This window comes from Corvus brachyrhynchos, unplaced genomic scaffold (assembly GCF_000691975.1).
Source record: "Corvus brachyrhynchos isolate BGI_N302 unplaced genomic scaffold, ASM69197v1 scaffold142, whole genome shotgun sequence".
In the NCBI taxonomy this organism is placed as follows: Eukaryota; Metazoa; Chordata; class Aves; order Passeriformes; family Corvidae; genus Corvus; species Corvus brachyrhynchos.
In genome coordinates, this window is record NW_008237226.1 from 4545835 (window position 1) to 4560285 (window position 14451).

At 39.9% G+C, this 14451-nt stretch overlaps 1 protein-coding gene across 3 annotated transcripts in view; it reads left to right on the forward strand.

The window, feature by feature from the left end:
• LOC103612359 (probable acyl-CoA dehydrogenase 6) overlaps positions 1–14451 on the forward strand; it is an 81176-nt gene that overhangs the window by 56594 nt on the left and 10131 nt on the right. For all 3 annotated transcript variants that reach the window (XM_017729291.1, XM_017729292.1, XM_017729293.1), the window contains 2 exons: positions 4763–4930; positions 10072–10245. In XM_017729291.1, the coding sequence (XP_017584780.1) occupies positions 4763–4930; positions 10072–10245 (342 nt within the window). The remainder of the gene's footprint in view (positions 1–4762; positions 4931–10071; positions 10246–14451) is intronic.

The following is a 14451-nucleotide window of genomic DNA, read 5'->3' on the forward strand; positions in this document are numbered from 1 at the left end:
ATATAAATATTAAATTTCAATATTATTTAAATTAACATTATTGCTTGTCATAATTCAAATATTAAGATGTAAATAATTAATCTTATAATAGTACTTAGTAATTTACTTGTTAAAGTAATTATAAATTTGAATTTTGCTAATGTAAGAAATACATCATTTATTTTAATAAATGCCTCTCTAGTTTAATTAGATGATTATCAGAAATTTCCAAATATGAATTTTTTGATGCAGTGTTCCAGATAATAAGTAACATAAATAATGCTTCAGCAGCATGTTGTTTATAATCTAGTTAAAGCAGTATGATGTACTTAGATTAATGCAGTTAAAAACAAATTTGGAATCAAAGAGGAGTATCTAATGAACCTATGCTGCAGCTTGGAGACACTGTAGGATGAAATGACAATACGTTTTCCCCCTGTTCTGGAAAATTTGATCCCTGATATAGATGCCAAATCCAGCTTACAGTGCTTCTAAAAGGTAATTAAATGGACAACTTAGGTGTGGGCAACAATAGGTTGTGTTCTGAGTTGCACCATTTTGCACCATCTCCAGGTGGCCCAGCTGTAAAGTAGACTGAGCTGTGTGAAACTGCACTTGGTGCTTCCTTTTGTTTCTCATGCTATTGGGGATGTTTGTTCCCCTAAGACAAGTGAAGGGACATAGCAACTCTTCACATGTGAGGGTTGGGGACATGCTTCTGCCATGTGAGCCAGTATATTTTAAACTGAAGAATGACAGAGACTGAGGTAGCTCTAACATTTTTTCCTGCAGTTCCAAAATTAATTAAGGTGATATGAGCTGGGAAGACAAAAAAAGTGTTTACATGAGAACTGAAACGTGCCTCAAACCAGTTTATTCAGAATTCAACAGAACAAAAAGGACTGTGTCTATTAGTCTAACAGAAAATTCATGTCAGTTTGAAGGAGCACCTGTCTGCTTTCAAGTGCAGTTGTTCTATATTGTCCATAGTAGTGACCGAGTGCACCAAAACTAACGCAGAGTTGGCTTGAAAAGAAAAAGAGAACAGTACAGTTGGTACAGAAAGTTCTTTAATTTCAGGATTCTGGTACTACAAAGCATAAACATTTGTGTCAGTTTGAATTATATTGTCTCATTCTATCTCACTCCAATTCCACAACTTATAGAATGTTTTGCTGACAGTTTGTGGGGATATTTAAGAACACATCATGGAAAACACTTCCTCTTGTCTTCGAGTTATGTCCAGGCATCTACAGCTGATAACACTGTTCATGTATACCTCTTCAACATAGATATCTTTCCCTGTTTTGTCTCAGTGGAATCCAGCCTTTCTGCTTTTCTGAATTGAGGTTGTCTTTTTTGAGCAAAAAACCCCAGAATTTCACATGGTGTCTATAATGGCACAAATACTTTTACAACCCTAGTAGAAGTATTACTCTCCAATATGTGATGTTACACAACAGCTTGCAAACTTGCGAATCCTGTGATTAACTGTGGATCATCTTCATTACCAGTTTGCTATGGAAACATTGCAGGATTAGCAATCACTTTTACTACTTTGTGTCTGAGTACTTGTACTTGCCATGTTGAATTTGAAAACTCAAGATCATTCGTTTCTCACTGGGCCACACTTCAGTTGTCTGTGTTGGTGATGTCTCCCAAGTTTGTGTCACAAATAAATTTAATTAGTGTATTCCTACCCTTTAAAAGATCATTAATGCAAATATTCAGTAGGTTTTGTCCAGAGGCTGATATCCAAGGAGGGGCTTAACTAGTACCTCTCCCTGCACATCAGAACTTCCTCTTTTAATGCAACCTGATGCAATTTCCCCTTTGCCAAGTTTCTTATGCACATTTCCACTTTTGTCCTAATTATCTTTTCAAATTTTAACTCACAGTTACCTAGTAGTGTCAATTTCACTTGCTTGGGTCCAATAGGATTTTTTTCTCCAGAAAATCCAATTTCATAATAAACAAATCAGGTTGGGTTTCAATAAGATACCATGGGTAAATTGAATTCTCTTTTCTTTCCAAATGTATTTTGAGGCTGTGGAGATTGCCAAAACCAGCAACCTCTGTTTTCACTAATTTCAGTTTCTATACAGTCCTTCTTGTAGGCATTTTGCTTTGTCAACTATATTGTAATCCCTCTGTAATCTCCTGTAAAAAGTTTCTTTTTTTGAAGTGTCCTCTATATGCCTCATTTTTTTCCCATCCTCTTTTCATTTCTGTGGATGAAACATTTTTATTTGCCACCCTAACCTTCTTTGATTTTGTTGGGTTTCATCTGCAAGATTTAACTTAGTTCAACCTGTTGCAGTACTTATCTTCTGACCTCCAAACTGTAGCTTGCTTTCATGATTAATCTTGTTCATTTCCTGCAAGTCATCTCCTGGTTTTTGAAGTGATTATTCATTCAGTTAGACTTGAAGGTATTTCTTTAAAGTTTTGGGGCTTCTTTTCCTGTTCTGATGATGTAAATTTCAGATACATGTTCTTCATATTTTACTTGAATGATATGTGTTGCCTATCTTTGACTGTAATATTGACCTTAAAAGTTGAAGCCAACCTTACCTTTAGTCAAATCTATTTAGATGCATGACTGGACTCAAGAGTGCAGTGGAGAAGAAAATTGAGGCTCGAGTACACATGATTTGAATGGTGATGTGACCAACCCTGATTGCTTATATGGCACCAGCTGTATCATACGCCTCTGGTGATGCCTTGTGCTCTTCCCCAGAAGGGCTCCTCAGAGCATGCTGTGTTGAGACATAAAAAATACAGGGTCAGTGGTGTGGGCCTGCAAAAATTAGTCATGGAGCACCCACTGAAGTAGCCTTTTCCCAGAGCTATGCTCTATCAGGGAAAATAATCAGTCAAATATTCCAAATTTTCTGTATAGCCACATTCCTGAGTCCACTTGACCTTAGTAAATTCTTAAGTACATTTTCAAAGCCTGCTGTATTTTAAACATAAAACTTACATATTGATTTGATCATCTTTCTTTTAATTAAAGATAATCAACTCTTCATAAGATCATTTTAAATAGTTGCTTCTCAAGTGTTTGAAGCAAACTTCGAACCATTGAATCTGGGAGTACTTAAACATTCTCATTAGTAAGGCATTTGTTCTTTAATCTGTATTTGGGTGGTTAGGCCCCTGTGACGCCATGCTTGCAAGAACTATTTACATTTGTGGTAACATCACAGTGCTCATTGTTCCTTTGCAGACCTTCTATGAGACTTCTATCTAATCTCGTCAGTAGCTGTTTCATAACAAAGGCATGAGTGATGTAAATCACTGTGTATGCTCCCATCCTTGTCACACCATTTCAGCAGTCATATTTCTTATTCCAGCTCTTGTGTGTCCTTCATTTATTATTTGGTCTCCATGTATATGAGTGTCCAGTGTCTGTGTCCATGTATTATGAGTGCCAGTACTTCAGATTCCTTCAATTTCTTGGCCTTCATTCTTACACAGATTTCATATCGAGTCCCTTGGACAGATTTGCCACAGCCCTTTCACTGGGTGAATTCCTCTGTGTCTGCTGGTTTTATCCACATGATTACTATCTCCTTCCCTTGCTCTTGATCATTACCAGCTAGTACATTCCTTTAGCCATAGCTATATCCCATACTCCCCTGTTTTATACCTTATACAATTTTCTCCCATCATTTTTCCCCTGTTCCTTCATTAACAAGACTAGTTTTCAGCCATGCTGACCTCAGTCCCAGTTTATCTCCTAAATGAAGGTCAGATACTTGGGTTTGCTTTTGGCTTATGTTTAGGGCCCTAGGGAAGAACGTGCACGTGCAGATTGAGGTGGTTGTGTATGAAAGTGTAACCAGATGTCTTACATGTGCCTGCCCACTCCACCTGGTGTCTGACTCCTACCCTCCCAGTCTACGGTCCCTCTCAGTGGGTGGCCTCTTACAGACTTCATAGTCTTGTTAGATTTACAGGTGCTATTGGGAGTGTGGCAGGGTTCTCTTATACCATCACCTACTTATAGCTGGATATCTGTTGGAGAGTCTTTGTCAACTGGGGTTCTTGTCAAAGAGGTTCAATTGCAGGGAAAAGAAGCCAGCCCTTTGGAAAGTCTGCTGGGGGGTAAATAACAACGAGTGATTCTCTCTGGCTGTCTGTTGAAAGCAACTAGGGCTGCTTGCAGCGTAATGTGAACAGTCGCAGAGGAAAATAATATTGCTTTTTGCCAGGGTGCATAAACAGCAGGTGTTCAGATCTCCTTCATGTAAAGACGTTCATTGCATTCAGACTTGGCCTTTGATAGTTTACCAGCTTTGAAGGTATTGCACCCCGTGACCAAGAGCATGCAGGAAGTGGATGTCGGTTCGTCTTTATACATTCATAGATACCAAGGTTTATGTTTGTTTAAGTCATGACTCTGGAATTAATGGCTTCTTCAGAACCAGTGCACAGTGAGAGAAACTCTAGTAGGTCACCTCAGAGTGAAATGCTTCTGTCCCAAGTTTTTGACCACCACACTTAGGAAGTTTTCTGCTTTTATCCAGTGGGATGAAGATTCCATCTAAAGGAAGGTGAGAGAAGTGGAGAAGTGATCCTGTTTCCCTGACTTGCCTTCCAAGAGTTGTCCAGACTAGTTTGCCTCATGCCTGGAAGGATTATAGGACATGGGGTTATGAGGGAGAACCAAATACGAGTTTTGTGTCTGAGAGCAAGGGACTGACCCTGCCACTGATACCTGGACCAACATACCTCTCCTTCCCAAGAATAACCCTTCATTTCCTGTGTTTTGAAATAGATATCAAGACAACGGCTGTGAGAAAGGGCGATGAATATGTCATAAATGGAGGGAAGATGTGGATTACATCCGGGACCCAGGCAGACTGGATGTGCCTCCTGGCAAACACCAGTGAAGGACCTCCCCATCGAAATAAATCTCTCATATGTCTGCCAATGAATCTACCTGGTAATAACACAGGACTCTTTGTCTTCTAATTTGATTTTATTGATGTTTTTTGTATGCCTAATACAAGAAGGAAAGGTGCTTAATGAAAATATATTTAGAGAAGTTGTTCAGACACATTTTCATGGCAATGATTCATAACCATATAAAAGTAAAAGGATAAAGAGTTTAGAGATTTCAAACTTGGGAAATACCTCTCAAAACAAGCCTGGTGGGCTTGCTGAAGAGAATTGCATGCATTCTCAGAGTGTTTCATGGCTGTGCTGTGCAAAGGAATCTTTTCATGAGAGCACTACTACCAATTTGAATTATAAAAATGGTCTGAGAGTTAAATGTGGGCTGGAGTGAAAGATTCTTGGAAGTAGGGATTTGGTTTTGAATAAGACTAGCAATTCAGGTGAAAACATGGAAGAAATACAGCCTGGTCTAAGGGTACAAGTTTCAGTGGTACAGTCCACACAGTGTCTGTTCTGAGTAATCTGCAGACCTTGAAGAATGCAGGAGTGCTACATGCATAAAGAACATCATTCAGAGAGGATGCAGTTAAGATTGTGCTGGTGGGATCCTTTGCAGTTTTGACACTTGTGCAAAAGTTTCTAAATCTTTTAAGTTTTCACTCATTTTAATATTTTAAAATATGCAGTATATTAATTTATGCACTATATAATATATAGTATATTTTAATGTGCAATTTTAAAAATTAATGTTTATTTAATGGGATGAAACACTTGTTTTAATACTATTTAATATTTATTAAATCTAGAATAATGCATATCCATGCATTTATTATATAAAATATTTATAGTCAGGGCTGTTTTTTTCATTCCATTCAGAGTATTTTACACATGAAATATATGCCATTGTTGGCATTTCACATGTAGGAACACCACCGTGGCAGTGAAGTGGATGTCTCTGTGTTCACTTAATGGATTAGACTGAGAACAAAACCCAGGTCTTCAGTGTTGCAAAAGAGGATGATGAGAGATTCTTAAGGGAATGTCTTTTAAGTGAATTTCAGTATGGGGTAAGTCAAGCAAGTGAGCTGCCTTGAGAATCAAGCAGATTCTGAGTGAGTTGTGAGCTTCTACAACCTCTGCTCATGCAAGACAGTCTTTGAATGGGAGTTCACAGAAGACAGACCTGAGCTGCTTCACTAGTTGTGGACTTCATCCTTATTGAGAAGTGACGAGTGAACATGTAACTCAGAGCCAGAATCTCTCTGAATTTTCAGGTAAATTCACTTATCAGCCATCTGCTGAAAAATGAAAGAAGTCCTTCTTGTGATTTTTCATGAAAGGGTCAGAATGCAAATGCAGTACTACTTCTTTGAGATCAGTCTTCCTAAAACAACAAAGCAGCTGACCCATGGCTGGTGGCAGATCAAATACACAGAAGTTTTCTTAGAGGTTTTCAGCTACTTTGCTTCCTACAAAAAGACGTGAATTGTCATAGCTCTAGGAGAGGGGAGATGTTAGATCACGTAGCCTAAACACAGACCTTCTTTACCTGCATTAAATAGATTTGGAGTCGAAAAATTGCCTGAGACACCTTAAGCTGATCTGCAGAAGTGTAGAAGTCTTCCTAGGAACAAAATTTGCACTCCTCAAAGTGCACGTGTTTTAATTCTTCTGTGATGATACACATATTTACCTCCAAAGGGGTCACAGTACCAAGATTGGTGACCTTTTGAAATGAAGTATTAAGACTGTTGATTGTGCTCAGTGGGTGAGTCATATCAGAAGTGAGATTTTTCAGGAAGCTCTATCTGGTTTGATACATCCTAAGGATGTCTGTCTGCTAAAGATTGTGCTCCATGGAGGGCAGCAGACCAAGGCTGTACAGGAAGCGTCTGGAGGACATCACGGAATGATGCACTCTCAAACGTCTGTGGATGTATGTGTGTCAAAGCTCAAAAACAGCTGCAATGGAGAGCAAATGTGTTATGTCTGACTCACCTCTGCAGGCACCAGCCTATATGACTGGGTAAAGAAGGATCCGTGGTGCATTTTTTCTAAAAATCTAAATTGTTTTGTACTTATATAGCATGGTGAACAAACAAAGAGGGAAAAAGATTACAAGTCTGAAAGTGAATTATTAACTTCAACAATTGGTAATTTATTGAAGATACAAAGTAGGATTTGCTTCTTCTGATTTTGGGTATGTGTACTCTCTAATCTGGGGTGAAGCAAATCATGGTCTAGATTTGACAGACACTGCTGGCTACATTTCTCCTAAAGAGAATTTGGATAACAGCACTATGGATCCACAATACATATCCAAATTAGGTGAATACTTCTCATACAATAACAGTGTCTGAAAAAAGCAGCTGAATTTTTCATATGATGAAAGAGGATCTAACAAATTACAAAATGTCTGTGTGTAAGGTATATAGACAAATTGCTTGCAGCCCTGATCTGGTAACTATTTGTCCTCTGAGTCCTCAGATAGAACTAGGGGAGATTGTAAGGGGGAGTTAATAAAGAGAAGAGCAACCAGGAAAAGAGAAAGAGCGTGTTTCTCAAATTGAAATTTAAAATGTGTCTGTTTCCATTTGTAATGGCACTAAATGGTGTCAGGAGAGAGCAACTGCCTTTCTCTCAAGATAGAATACAGGAAATAAAAGAGATTTTCAGAAGGCTGGAGGAATGGGAGAAAATGAAAAGTCAAAGACACTTGGGAAGAACTGCCCAGGCAGAGAGATACCAATCCATCTCAGTGATACTGGTGCAAGTAGCTCAAATGGCTCTGTTAGAGTGATTTTATTAAGTCAGGTGCTTGGCCTTGTTAAATTGAGATTTGTGTTATTGCATGTGATTTATTTTGATTTCTACTGCTGCTGATAGTTTTACATTTGTAGTACCCCTTAGGAAGGGAAGGAAGACAAATGAAGGAAAGGGAGATTTTGATGCCCCTATGGTGGCCAAAGAGATGATTATGTATCACTGTCTTCCACAACATAAAGCATGTACTAGCCACGGAAGGGGCATTACATGAGACTGATGCAGCTTGGTCTCCTTGTGGGTGAGAAACATGATAAGGACAAGTGAAACTGGTATGGCATGACAAAGGGGAATGCTGGAAAATTGAGCACACAACCCAATCTGGAAGAATTACAGATAGAAATCATTAGCACATTTATCTCCTCTAACCAAGCCTGTAAGAGTTTTCTTCAATAGTTGTTGCTGTATGTGGATCTGGGAAGTTAACAACAGGATTGATTTAGCAATATAATGAACTGACAGCAGTTGTGCTTTCTCAAGGAGAGTCCTTTTAAACCACCCACTAACAAGAGCAGTAAGTGCATCTTCATATGGGTGAAGAGCAGTGATTGCATAAAGCCAGTTGGCTTTAGGCCACACATGATCTCTGTGACTCTCAAAGAAACCAAATAGAAGTATTCCAATGGGAAACAATGTTCCAGATTTCATCTGGGCTTGTAAATTGCTCAGTGTGTGGTTATTTAGCTCTGTTTATAAAATGGAAACAAACCACAAATGCTTTTTTGGCTGAGTACAAATTGCTAGATAATTTTCAATTCAAGAATCAAGAATTTTTATACAGCTGTCCTGATTTTATTCCTGCATTGACCACGTATCAAAGCAAGTCTTCCTAACACAAAATCTGATTACAGATTGGTTGGTGGAGAAAAAATCTTGAGTGGAACTTGTGGAAGTCTGTGTGGACCTTATTCTTAGAGCAGTCTTGGCATTTGTAAATGCTGTCAGTATTTCTTCTCTGTGAAGAGATGAAAATTTCCATAACCTTATTTAGTGCAGCCAGAGAGAGTGAATTTGAAGGAAATGACTGCCAACTCCTTCTGCCTGCAAAACCAAAGTAATTTTCACATGGCTGAAGGCCTCCTCTGAGTAAAAGTTGAGATGTCTGTATTAGTTCAGAAAATTGTGTTCTCTGAAAGCCACAAAGTATAGCAAGATACAAACGAGTACAGAGGGACCACAACAATCTGTGTGGTGACCAACCAGCTTCTAGTGAGCCATGTCAGAGAGTAGTAGAGATTGAAAAAAAAATAGAATAAAGAGGAAAACATTGACAGAATACCTCCTCATCACAAAACTGGGTGGAGTAACATGTACGTGAGTAGTAAAAAGGTTTTGTTTTCCAGCAAAGATACATATGCTGATACGGAGGACTGTTTTGCTACATATATAGAGTTGTCAGATGTAATTAACATGTTTTGCAAAAATCCTTCTGCCTGGTTGTTGTCCTCTCACTTTTGAAGCATTCTTGACTTTCACCCTGAATATTTGAATTAGCTCCAGATTAAAAGGGAGATAAAAGCTGAAGACAGGAGAATTGCCACAGGAAAACAGTGGGTGCCTGTTAAACTCCCACGGCACAGTGGTAAGCCATGCTTGCATCTGAACTACTGCAAGAAAGAACTTGTAGCTATGAGAAACAAACAATGGGACGGAGCTCTGCCCAGTGTGATGAGGTTACTGAACCCTCATGTGGCCAGACCTGAATGAACCAGGTTCATCTTCAACAGACCATTGCACGTGGGGTCAGAGTCAGTGCTGTGTAGAGAGAGGTCTGTGGGGAAGCAAACCCTCCTCACAAACATACACACATGAAAACTCAGAGTGATCCCTGTACCAGAAAAAAATCAGGGTAGGCTAGAAAGGGGAAGATAAATGAAGAAGAGAGGGAAGGAAGAGGATTTCCAGGAGGAGAAATACGTAAAATGTAGCTCTGTTTTTGTCCTTATTGAATAATTGTCTACTGTTTCATAGCAGTGCAGGCACTTGGAAAATATTGCTGAATTGAATTCCAGCATTTTATTATAATGCTAGATAAAAATCAAACATAAACACATAAATATTGCATTGTTTGAAGACCTGTGTGGAGTACAATTATTAGGACCAGTAAATACTTATTATTTGGGGAATAATGGAAAGTGGGACTTTTACATTTAAAGTTTCTGATTTGCTAGTTAAATAAAGTGAAAAAACCTTTTAAAATAGGATTTGGGCTATTTTACTCCAGAATACTGTTATGTTTTTCCTACAGGTAGGTTTCATTGTTGTCCTGGAACATACATCTGCAAAATTTTCTCTCTGAAAACATTGTACTTGTTCATAGTGATTCTATTTTTTGTGGTCTTTCTCATCCTCCTTTCTCTTCAGGCATTCATGTTGCTAGAAAGATAGACAAACTGGGTATGAGGTCATCAGACACAGCTCAGATATTTTTTGAAGATGTAAGGGTCCCCTGCAAAAACCTCATCGGTGAGGAAGGAAAGGGTTTTACATACCAGATGTTGCAATTCCAAGAAGAACGGCTGTGGGGAGTAGCCACTGGTAAGTCATCATTTGCGCTTCTGCAGCTGGGCAGGGACACAGGGGTCACTCTTTGCATGACTAACAGCACTTTTCTTTTCTTGTAAGTTACAATGACCTTTTAGGATCTGTTTTTGAAATCTGTCATAGCCTGGATACAGAAGACATTCCCTTTCTGTAGGAAAACCTGAAGCAGAAAATATTTTGTGAGCCATTGCAGAGGCTGATTTTGCCCTGTTTTTTTTTCTTGGTGATTCTCTGCAGATAAGAAAGTATGGTATCATGTTATGTCTACTACAAGTATAGTGCAAAGGCTATCAAAATACCAGCATGAAATAGAAGGATGGTGACTTTTCCTGTAGTACAGTGAGTTATGATGTTTATCATGGACTTTAGAAAATTAACTTATTGGCTGTGTAAAGAAGTGGCTCTTTCAGGATGTCAGAGCTTTGTTTTGCAGATCTGTTTTACCTCTGTACACTTTGGACATAAGTGGTACAGTACGACATTCATTTCCCTGCAGTTATGTTGTCACAGAGTTTGTTACTCAGAACTCAAGCTTACTCAAATCCATGTATTTGGGTTATATGGATTCTGGATATTCCAGGAAACCAGATCCAAGTCTGGATTGTCTATTTTCAACCTGCAAACTTTCTCCCTATTCCCCAGTGTTTGCTTCTTCAAGTTAAATATAATGTGGTTCACTGTAAGAAGATTGGTCCTCCTTCGATTCCAGGGTTGTCTAAATAATGTCACTGTATTCATGCTCTTGTGCATTCCCTGTCTGCCACTGTCTGTGTGTGGGAATTGAGAATTCCTAAGAAGTGGTGTTTTGATTCAGTGAACAAATAAAAAAGCACTCACTGTTTTGCGTTTATCCCAGACCAAATATTTTAGAGTTCAAATGCCTTTAAAAAAAAAAAATCTTTTTTTGAGACAAAGTTTTTAGTTCAGCCTGAGATAAACAGTACATGTGAGAGTAGTTTTAGCAAAGGACAGGAGGTTACACTTGCCAAGGATATCACTGCAGACACAGGCAAGCAGGAGATGTGATCCTACCACTGCTTCTGCTTTAATTGAGGTGTACACAGGCTGCAAGGGTGTACATTGTGCATTTTTATGCTCAGTTTGAAGTCTAAATTAAACTAACCATCAGAAGCTCTGGGTTGCAGTGAGACTCCCCAGGCAGCAGAGTAGCCAGCAGCTTTAGTCATGCCCTAGGCGAAAGTGACGCGCACTGACAGCATCAATACACAAAGCCTGGCAGGTTAGATCACTCCTGCTAAAACCACGGGCAGCTTGGTACTGTCCAGTCTTGCACAACTGCCTGGCTGTCGCTGTGCTCTGCCAGGAACTGGAACACCAGGTTTCAATTCTTTTTTTTGTCCAAAACAACGCAGCAGGAGCAGGTGAACTCTTGCCCTGGATGAGCAGCCTAGGAAGGGCATCTCTGCTCGCCTGCTATGGCCAGGCAGGGGCCATCAGAGAGTCTTGGAGCTCACCAAGGAGAGGGAGCTGCCTTCTGCAGTGGCTACTGTGTAAACCTTGCTGGACCCCTTGGGCTTGCTTTTTTCCCACTATCTAATACAAAATGCATGAAAGCACTGGCAGCGGGGACAAGACTCATGGTTTGGGCCAAGCTGCAAACTTCAGAGGTCACCAATTGTGGTAAACAAGAAAAAGAGTAACCACTGTTCAAAAGGAAGCCCGGTAGTTGATGGGTGCAGTTTGTTACACCACAGCATCTAGAGATGTTAACTTCCAGTGCTGCAAATGGTTTCACATATGTTCAACCATGATTGCTTTGCTGAAGGCTCAGATGTGGGAAATGATCTAAGTGCCTTCAGTAGTTTCATGATTAGGTCTGCATGTTTAATCCTGGTCCTCACTTCTGCCCCTCAGCAGGACATTTCTGTTCCTTCCCATTTCATGACTGTGACATTTAAAATCGTCAATCTGCTTTTAAATGCTTTAGGAACCAGTCTTGGCATCCTCACTTTCACTGCTTCCTTTAACTTGGAAGAGGCAGTTGACTGCCATTCTTGTCTGTTTTTCCTTTCTGGGTGTTGTTTTCTGGTGTTTGTGGTTTTTGTTGTTTTTCTCTTTGTCTGGGAGCAGGGGGGGTTGGTTTATGTATCTTTAGTTTCAAGTATCACATACTCTAGATTACTTTTTGTTTATTAATTTCCTTCTTTGTGGCCAGTTTCTTCCTTCACCTTTTTTTTTTTTTCCTTTAAAATCTATTTTCAGTTTTTAAATATTTAAATATTTAAAATACAAATGGAAAACTAACTTCCTGGAACTGCAAAATCTGGTCCCAGGTGTGGTCTTTCCTTCTGAGTGACACATTTTCAAAGGCATTGGTCAAAGTCACTGTGTTTCTTGCTTCACTGAAAGAAAAGAGGTGCCACATGTGTGCCATGTTGTGACACTCGGTAAACACTGTCCATTTGAGGACCTGTTGCACTGATCACAGGAAAAGAATGTTGCTATGGCAAAAAAAGCAAACAGTTGTTTTGTGAATTGCTTAACTTGGAGGCAAAGAGGGAGTTCAGTGTGTGTGAGAGAGCAGAATGGCACTTTTCTAATGACTTCTATCTGCTCCTGCAACCTCAGTTTTATGAGCACCATTGAGTCACAGCCAGTAAGCAGGATGACAGATCATTTTGCATGGGCAACACACATCCTTAAGAGTCAGATTGCTCAGCTTAGAGCTCACTGTACGTCTCATTAGAGAGTAATCAGCCACCACCGAAGAAAAATATATTAATTTCCTTTTCTTTTCAGAGGAAACATAGCAACAAGGCAAAGTGTCTTTACAGTGATCAGAAGTTTCAAGTGGAAAAATATAAGTTGGATGGAGATACAAGGAAAGATTATTCTGCATTTGGCAACTTCAAGTGCTTTCACAATTCTCAGCTGTGTGGTAGACGTGTTCCTTAGGTTGCCTTAGAGTGACATTTCCTGCATGTGCTGTCAGTTGAAACCCATGAGGCTAAGTTTGTCTGAGGATGTGGGGAACATTATATAAAGAAAGGAAACAAATATACAGAAAATAAAAGGGTTTCCCTGCTATGAATGGCATTTCATTGTACTTGTATGACTGGCAAAGTGTTGTGTGCTGTTACCTTGTTGAACACAACTGTTGGCTGTCATGGTGTTCATGATGTGCTGCATTTTGGTGCTGTTTGTTACACAGCCAAGCTTTGCTATATTAGAGCTGTGCTCAGAGCTCTGAATACCTGTCGTCACATCACAGAATGGTTTGGGAAGGGAGCTTTAAAGTTCATCACATCCAACCCCTCCACCATGGGCAGAGACACCTTTCACTAAACCACGTTGCTCAAAGCCCCATCCGTCCTGGCCTTGAACATGTTCAGGGAATGGACATGTCATGGGGCATCCACAACTTCTCTGGGCAACATGTTCCAGTGTCTCACCATTGTCATCATAAGGAATTCCTTAGAACCACAGAATGATAGAATGGTTTGGGTTGGAAGGGACCCTAAAGATCATCTAGTTCCAATTCCAAAACATTCTTCCTTATGTTCAATATAAATCTACCTTCTTTCAATTTAAAACCAGTCCCCCTTGTCCTGATACTACAGGCTCTGGTAAAAACTCTGTCCCTATCTTTCTTATAAGCTCCCTTTATATATCAAAAGGCTGCAATAAGGTGTCCCCAGAGCCTGCACTGCTCCAGCCTGAACAACCCCAACACTCTCCGCCTGTCCTCACGGGAGAGGTGTTCCAGCCCTTTAATCTTCAGGACTCTCCTCTGGACCTGCTCCAACAGATCAATGTCTGTTTTGTACTGTGGGCTGCAGAGCTGGATGTAGTACTCCAGATGGGGTCTTGGGAGAACAGAGTAGAGGGAGAGAATTACGGCCCTTGACCTGATGGCCTCTTTTGAAGCAGCCCAGGACTGTCCTTAGATATCCTCAAATGACAGTTCCTGAAATAAGAGGGCAGTGATGGCAGCTAAGGAAACAGGAGGATGGATCAGCAGCGGCAGAAAGGGAGCAGTGAATTGGAGAGATGGACCCTCTAAGAGCAGTTTTCCCAGAACTCCAGTCTGAGCCATGATGTGTGGTGACAGCCTGAGCAGAGATTGGCCAAAGCCTCTTCATGGTCTTTAGACCTTTTGCAAGCAGGATCTAAGCAGTTTCTGTCCTGTTTGTTCCCACCAGATCTTGCTCCTGCCTCCTCTTTGCTGTTTCCGATCTC